General features: G+C 39.9%; 1 protein-coding gene across 16 annotated transcripts in view; it reads right to left on the bottom strand.

The window, feature by feature from the left end:
- The window catches only part of lrrfip1b (leucine rich repeat (in FLII) interacting protein 1b), a 52,971-nt gene extending 45,940 nt beyond the window's left edge, over positions 1 to 7,031 (bottom strand). For 6 of the 16 annotated variants that reach the window (XM_026933355.3, XM_034313944.2, XM_034313939.2 and 3 more), the window contains exon 1: positions 6,337 to 7,031. In XM_026933355.3, the coding sequence (XP_026789156.3) occupies positions 6,337 to 6,426 (90 nt within the window). In that variant the 5' untranslated portion in view covers positions 6,427 to 7,031. The remainder of the gene's footprint in view (positions 1 to 6,336) is intronic. The other 10 variants (XM_026933358.3, XM_034313957.2, XM_026933357.3 and 7 more) reach the window with 5 other exon arrangements.
- Positions 7,032 to 8,745: the final 1,714 nt, after the last annotated feature.

The following is an 8,745-nucleotide window of genomic DNA, read 5'->3' as shown; positions in this document are numbered from 1 at the left end:
GGACAGGATGGTTTGGTTTAGGAACTATGTTCCCACCCATTTGCAGATAAAGTCCCATCAATTTGGATTGCCCATCTGTCTCTTTTTGCAGAGATACCACTCTTTACCATTCTACACATGCGCCAGACAGGGGCCTGCTGTACAAGGAAAGAGAACCGTTAATCAGAATAGCAGAGGTCATTTACATATATCAGTCTTACACGCATAAGCACAACTATATAAACAGCCTGTTTACGTGAGAAAAGGATACTGGAAAATAGCACAAATAAATTCAAGCAAAGGTAATTGGTAAGTGGATTTATGTGGAAGAAAATATAAACAAAACAGTTAACAATGTTCACCCTTATTTCAGGAGCCTCAACATTAATATATGGCGAATAGTCTCAAAAACCTATTACTTCTTTAGCCTTACATGCAGCTACTGTAAGAAATATGTCAAAATGAAAAGAAGGTGCATTAAGCAGATGTTTCAACTGTGTAATTTCACTAGTCTTTTAGGATCATTACTTGTCACAAGATGATAACATTCTCCGTGTCAGATTATACAATGAAGACAGACCGGCGCAAATGACTATATTCTGCTTATCATCAGCAAAATCAGAAAGTTGGGCCGCATAAATAGAAACATTCTTCAAAGTGAGCAATATTTTTACTGTTGATTGGAACGTTTGGTTTTTGTCACTGCCACTATCGTATACTTAGCTGTCCCATGTGTTTCGCATAATCCTATTCCATCCTGCTATTGGTGGCTTTTACATGAGTGTTGTAGCAGAGATCACACTAAGATTTTTACCCAAAACTTTTCAGACACTACCAGAATGTTCAAAAACCACTGATTTGTGTGACTTGTGTGATTGTGACAGCAAAATCAGGCCAGAAATAGTAAAGAAAATTATATATATCGCACAAAATTTGGCATCTCTAATAAATGTAATTAACTGATGTTAATTACATACTTGACCAATGTTAGTTACTTGAAGCACTGATAGATTTTATTTCACATTAAAGAACATTCTCCATTTACCTTGGCAGTAAGCGAGTGCCACATCAGTGCATTTTTCAAGGAAAATCAAGAGGTGAGAGATTCCTAACGTTAGATGGTGGGGAAGAGGGCGGGACTTTCAGGGTGTCGATTTAATATCTGAAAGTTCACAATACCTGCGTAACTGTCACTCACTCCAGATTCACATATCAGTACGTTCATCTTTGTTGGGGATAAAAGAAGCCTGTTCATTTTGTGTATTTCTGAGTGATATGTAGCAGTGTACTTCGATGCTAAAATGTGGAGTTCCTACACAAAATGCATAAAGGTTGGCAGGCTATAAATCAATAACTATAGAGCTGTAACTACGGAAAAAAAAATATTTGGTCACTTGTAAACTTTTTCCACATGCATTGCTCTTCTCTTCAAACTGAACACAAACATTTGGAAGAAATCCTGCAGCTGGTCTCATCTGTCTGCAATGCAGTAAACATGGCTGAAGGGGGTTATAAACTACTGAAAAGTTCCTACTACCTCCAGCCATGTTTTAAATCTGCTGCATAAGCCAAGGAGCCAAGTCCAGTATAAACACAGCGGAGTGAAAGTCTCTCTGTTTACACTTCAGACCATTTCTGAATGACCGGACTGTGTTAAAGAGGCTGGGACAATAGAAGAGAGTAAAAGAGAGAAATATAATTAGTGTGCATTGTCACTGCAAACTCCAGTGGCTAAAAGATCCTAACCAAGACACATGCCTAGCTTGAACATCTGGCAAATCCTTTCAATTGAAATTAACATAAATCAGCTTTACATAGTTGGGGTAATGAAAAAACCGAAGATGACATAAAGGCAACCATATGTGGCTCAAGGACACCAGCCACACCAGTGAAGTGTTTAGTATTTTCCCTGCTTTAGCCTAACAAACCCAAACCAGTTCCTCTGCTACTTCAAACCATGATTAAACGTTATAATATGAGGTGGTAACAGTTTACTTCCTGTCAGGACACATCACAGCTAAAACAGTCCATGCTGAAGTGTTTCATTCCTCTTAAACCACAGTGTTTTGGCAATGATTACAAACTGATACTACAGTATTTATCCATTTCTAGTTACTTTTAATGCAGTTGTAGAATTGATCTGTTACAGCACTGCAAGGTTTCAAGTAAATCTCAACGGGTAAGCAATAATTTGGCAAAAAAAAGTTCAATTTACACAATCTTCCTGTTACTTCAAATGTCATGTTTGATCTCTGACATTTCCTTCTTTTATTTTGCACTGGATCTACAAAAACTTTCAGAAAGACATAATAATTTTTATAAGACATAGACATAATAATTTTTATATAAACTATTAAGTTAAAAGGCATGTCGTGTACATAGTACACATAGCACATACAGCCTGATGTAAAACTATTTAAACATCTAATTTCCAACTTTGTAGTACAATTCTGCCATAAATCTTTGGGAGACTGGGAAAGACCTCAAAAGAAAGAAGTGATTCTGGTTCTCGAAGATCGCTCACTCCGCAATAATACCACAGCATTCAGCTACAGAGTCAGGGTTTGTTTTTGGTTATAGATTACTATTAAAGTTTGCATGTCATTAGTTAAAGAAAAGCTCTATCCTGAAACACATTAAATATGCTTATATTAAAATGTTTATGATGTCCTTAGCAATTCTGGTGCAAATGTGTGGGCTGGTGCTGTATGATGTTTAATAGGAGAAAAATATTGCATAATTTCAAACATAAGTAATAACGTACAGGTTTTTGCTGTTAGCTCCTAAAAACAAAAGAACAAGAGCTTTATTTCTCACCAGTGACGTTCAACATCATATTAATGAGAAACTCAATGTGGAAATTGAAAACGTTGGACTCAAGGTTTCAGAATGTAATGCAGTTATATGACACAGTTACTGCAGAGAATCGTCTTGTCTAGATAGCAATCTACGAGATGACGAACATGATGGTGGTATTAGCATGAAAGTTGAAGCTTTAGGACTGTTTGAGCAAAGTGTGAGAGAGGTGGAGGACTAACGTGCTGCTGCATTGCTGCTTTGGTAGAGATGAAGCAACAGCTAATTCCTAAGGACAACACTCTCAGCAGGTACTTGAAAGGAATTGTGGGTAACGTAGGAATTCAAAGTAATGTAGAGTAATTCAAAGAAGGGTGTGTACAGATTTGGGAATCCCCACAGTGAGAACAAACAAAATGAGTTCTGATATTTTCTTGAAATAAAGCGATTACCATTGTTGTCATGTTACCAGTTATACCAGTTATTACGATCAGTGCTTCACTGAAACAAAAAACAACTCTCTGCTAATCGGTCATGGCCTGGATTTCCAAAAGTTCCTACTGGAACCTGTAGTACAGCTCAGCACTTTTAATTCTGTCCTGAAGCACAACTAAGCAGCATGAAGGAAGTGACACAGATTTTTGCACAGCTTCGCTGAGTACCTTAAAGCATTCTTCATTTGAACTTTTCCTCTGGGAACGGTCATGAGGAGCAGAGACCGAGGATCTAGAGTTTTATGAGGACACACAACACCGGAGGCCTTGAAGCCACTGGTAATTTTCACTCTTTTTATAGTGTTCTCGTATTTTCTTCTATGCAGAAATTTTTCCGTGTTGCCTGGTAAAGCTTCAGTAGGTGAATGTGAACTAAGACAGAATATAGCAGACAAGTTGCAGGACAGTGTTGTCTAAGGCGAAAATCCCTGTGTGCGTTTGGCACTGAGGAAATGCTTTCCAGATGTAGTCCATTAACTTTAAAGGTCACAGCATGACAGGAGAATCATGGGCAACATCAGCATGTTCCCATATTAGAGCAAGCTAGAAGATGTGAGAAACCGTACTTCAATTCATACCATGTACTTGCATTGTACTACTGTAGTGTGATGTGCTCTACAAAAATAGAAATGTAACACATCATAGGAGGCGAGAGGTGTTGCATCCCATAGTCACTAGTCACTTTATTTGCACTCACCGGCCACTTTATTAGGAACAACTGTACCCCTGTTCACTCATGCAGTTATCCAATCATCCATTCATAATATCATAATATCAACTAAGGCATAATATCATGTAGCTTTATTTAAAATTCACATCAAATATCAGAATGGGGAAATAATGTGATCTCATTGACTTTGACCATAGCATGGTTGTTTTTCCCAGATGGGCTTGGTTGAGTATTTCAGAAACTGTTGAGCTCTTGGGATTTTCATGTCTACACAGTATTGTGCGAAAACCACAAATCATTCAGCAGCAACCCTGCAGGCGGAAATGCCTTGTTGATGAGAGAGGTCAGAGGGGAATGGCCACAGTGATTCAAGCTGAAAGGAGGGCTACAGTAACTCAAATGACCACTCTTTACAACCGCGGTGAGCAAAAAAGCATCTCAGAATGCACAACGTCAAACCTTGAGCTGGATGGGCTACAACAGCCCAACAGCAGACCACATTAGGTTTCACTCCTGTCATCCAAGAACAGGAATCTGAGGCTAGACAGTGGGCACGGGCTCACTGAAACTGAAAAGTTGAAGATTGCATGGAAATCCGAGGAGACCCTTCAGACACGGGAGAACATGTGGAATCCACATGGACAGTAATTCACTTAGGATCAGACTGGAGACCCTAGAGCTGTGAGGCAACAGTGCTACTCGCTGAGCCACCATGCCTGAGAGGATGTCAGTAATTGCACCACTCCGATGTATTGCACAGTACCTACATAGAAATAAGGAAGAAAGTTCCAGGGAGTAGCTACAGTGCACATCATTTAGAAATACATTTAAAGACTGAAACTGTGGGGGACACGACCTAAAGTTTTGAGGGAGATATAATATTTCAGAAGTCTGTCTTTATCTATTTATCTATCTATCTATCTATCACGAGGAATTCTTGTTCATTTCCACAATACACAGTAGAAACTGTACACTGTAGCCTAGTAAGCCGACATGATTAGCCCACATAAATGAGCCTTTTACACAGTAGTGAACCGCTGATGTCACAAACCGGGTGTGACGCAGAGGCGTCTGACGTCAGCAGTCTCACAGTTTCTCTTAAATTTTGATTGATTCTTTTCAAAACAGACGTTTTCAGGGAGGCTTGTGAACACAACAGACCCTTTATTATGTACAGCATGTCATTTACTCTAGGAGACTGACAATCGAACCATTTCATCATATTTAATAGGGAAATCTCCCTTAAGCATGCACACGTCATGTGGGTTACGCCAACAACAACGCCCTTTGATTCATAGGGTGAACACTGTTGTCTTTTGTCACCCATCACCATAAATACTGACTCATCATGCTCATCTTCATACTCACTCATCATGCTCGTTATGGCCATTTAATGAAAAAAAATGCATCAGAGTCAGCGCATTCGTCTCACTCGCGCCATTGAGCTTGGTTTATGTGAGCTATGGAGGCTTAGAGTGAACAAAATGCTGTGGGTTTAAAGGGAAAACCGGCAAAAGCATGTCTTCATCAGCAATGTATTTAGTAGAGCTGTTTGTACTGAACAACTCGGTGTGGTTCTGCGATTTTGCGCAGTATGGCGCTGCTCAACATCACAGCACGTCACAGCACATCACAGCACATCATGTCACATCACATCACAACACGTCACAACACGTCACAGCACATCACATCACAACAGCATATCACAACAGCATATCACAACAGCATATCACAACAGCACATGACGTCACATCACATCAGATCACAGCATATCACAGCATATCACAACATGTCACAGCACGTCACAGCACATCACATCACAACAGCATATGACGTCACATCACAGCATATCACATCACATCAGATCACAGCATATCACAACACATCACAGCACGTCACAACACATCACAGCACGTCACATCTCAGCACATCACATCACAGCACGTCACATCTCAGCACATCACAGCACGTCACATCTCAGCACATCACATCACAGCACGTCACATCTCAGCACATCACATCACAGCACGTCACATCTCAGCACGTCACATCACAACAGCATATCACAACAGCACATGACGTCACATCACAGCAAAGCACAACATATCACAACACATCACAACAGCATGTCACAGCACATCTCAGCACATCACATCACATCAGCATGTCACATCACATCACATCTCAGCACATCACATCACAACACATCACAACAGCATGTCACAGCACATCACATCACAACACATCACAACAGCATGTCACAGCACAGTCGTCACGTCACAAAACATCACAGACGTCACGTCACACCACAGCATATCACAGACGTCACGTCATGTCATGTCACATCACAGCACCAGAGCAGCCTACGTGTCATTTCTATACATGATCAGCTCTTACCTCTCGAGCTATCTGGCTCAGAGCATCATCCTCCGCCGACATTTTCTCCCGATTCGGGATTCTTTTCCTCCCCGTCCCCTGAGTTCCCATTTTTTATTCTAAGCTATGATATTATTCACACCTAATAATATATATATATAAAGACTAAACGGATTACAGTCCAGCTAGTATTTAAAAAAAAAAAAACCTCGAAGCGTCACATGTAATCTCCTGTAGCTATTTAAAAAGAAGTGTCCAGAAACACTGGCTCCATTTGCATGTAGTGAGAATACAGCAGTGTGATGGATCTTCTAGCTGATTCCACATAGCAGGCGCACGGCGTGAGTCCTACACGAGCTCCTACACGAGCATGTTGCTGCCTTAAACACGCCTGGGATGTGTCCGAAAGATCAGGCAGGATAATGACAACTGGCTAATCCACTCCAACACCACCACCACCACCACACTGCTCACAGCAGAGCAGCTCATCCCTGCAGACGTGCCCCTGCTGCAAACCTGCTTCCGCTCGAGGGCGTCCACATGCTAACACACACGCAAGGACAAACTGCACGCTTCTGCTTCTTCTCCCCGAAAAAACAAAGTTTTCATTTATGTTCACGGCACGCCAAAGCCCGAAGGACAAACAAGCCGACGGTCAGGATCCATCCGTTCGTTCCGGGATTCGGAACCAATCGGATTACAGCTGCTGGATGTGACTGAACCAATGGCGTTTCAGCAAGGACTGCTGGATGTGGGCGGAGCTACAAAGATCCCAGCCACTGCCTGTCCTCCAGATAACTCACTGATCCACAAGGCAAGATTACAATGCAGATAAATGTGACAGTGCCCTTCAACGTCACACTGTAAAACACACAGCACACTGTATGGCCAAAAGTTTGTGGACACCTGACCATCACATTAAATATGTTGGTCTTCACTAAACTGTTGCCACAAAGCACACAATTGTCTAGGTCTAGGATGTCTTTGTATGTAGAAGCATTACAATTTCCCTTCACTCTAACTGAGGGGCCTGAACCTGCTCCCAGGGCCACTTGCTAAGCAACACCTTACTCAGGGGCCCCCACCCACCAGTCATACTACAGGGTGTCCCAAATGTCTCCATACATAGGGGAAATTAACACTTTTTAGCAAAATGTTTTTCAAAATTTTTCATGCTTACATATATATATATATATATATATAAAATATATATACTTATATATACACATGCTTATTTATATATATATATATATATATATATATATATATATATATATATATATTTTTTTTTTTTTTTCAAATAGCCTTTGTTAAAAGAGGAACATGTTGAAATCATTCTCTGGCTGGGTCAGAAAGCTGTCGCAAGGTTGCGTTAACAGGAAACATGGCAAGCACATCACACACGACGCTGTTGCCAAACTGGGAACCAGAGCTGGGAGAGAAGACTCCCTGTGTCTTTACAAAGACATGGCAATAATGTAGAGGATGATTTGTAAATAAAGTTACATTTTGCTAAAAAAGTGCAATTTCCCCTATGTATGGAGACTTTTGGGACACGCTGTATTTTATATGAAATGATGTACAGAATTAATACAGAATTATCTTGGATGAGGGAAAACAGTTTAGTAAGCAACCAAATAAAAACAGCTGAACATGATCTATACTGAAGATGAATTATTCATGGTGTCAGTAAATCAAAATTTTAACAGCAGGATTTGAAAACAGAGTGGACTAAATTGACTGCATTAAGATTGTGGCCTGAGTAACAATGAATTTCTTACAGCAGTAACAACAATAACAGAGCTTAGTAAAATATTTTCCAAATTCATAACCAATATTTTCTAAAATTCTGTGTGAACAGATCAAATAAATGATAATTGAATAAAATCGAATGAAGAGAAATATTATTTGCCTATATTCAAGATATTTAAGATAATTCTTTGCACAAAGTACACAAGGAATTTAAAGAAGTAAATTATATTAATTAATTAAATACATAAATAAATACCTACATACACACACATTTACACTGAACACTCTACAGAATATTTCCTTATAGCATCTAAAACACAGCCACTGCACCATTAGCGTGTTAGCTTAACGTGTGTTAGCCTAACACTTCTTACTTAAATCCTAGCTAGATAATTATTCACTAACTTTTTCCATTTTAATTGCATCAACAAGCGAAATCAAGATAGCAGACAAACTGACTAAATTCAGTTTAGGTGATCTTCTGGCATTACTTGCGATTTCTATTCTTTTAACACCAAGGGGGCCCTATGACTGCCTGCTACGTAAACCTTCTCATAAAATGATAGTAAAATGTTCTTTTTTGCATATCTGTTTTAAAAATCATGGGGTCCCCTGGTGGTCCAGGGGCCCTAAGTGATCACTTATGACACTGCCCCTGTGCACAGAGCGTGCACAGGT

This window comes from Pangasianodon hypophthalmus, chromosome 2 (genome assembly GCF_027358585.1).
Source record: "Pangasianodon hypophthalmus isolate fPanHyp1 chromosome 2, fPanHyp1.pri, whole genome shotgun sequence".
Lineage (NCBI taxonomy): Eukaryota > Metazoa > Chordata > Actinopteri > Siluriformes > Pangasiidae > Pangasianodon > Pangasianodon hypophthalmus.
The sequence above is the reverse complement of the archived record's forward strand: the minus strand, read 5'-3'. Positions and strand labels throughout refer to the sequence as shown.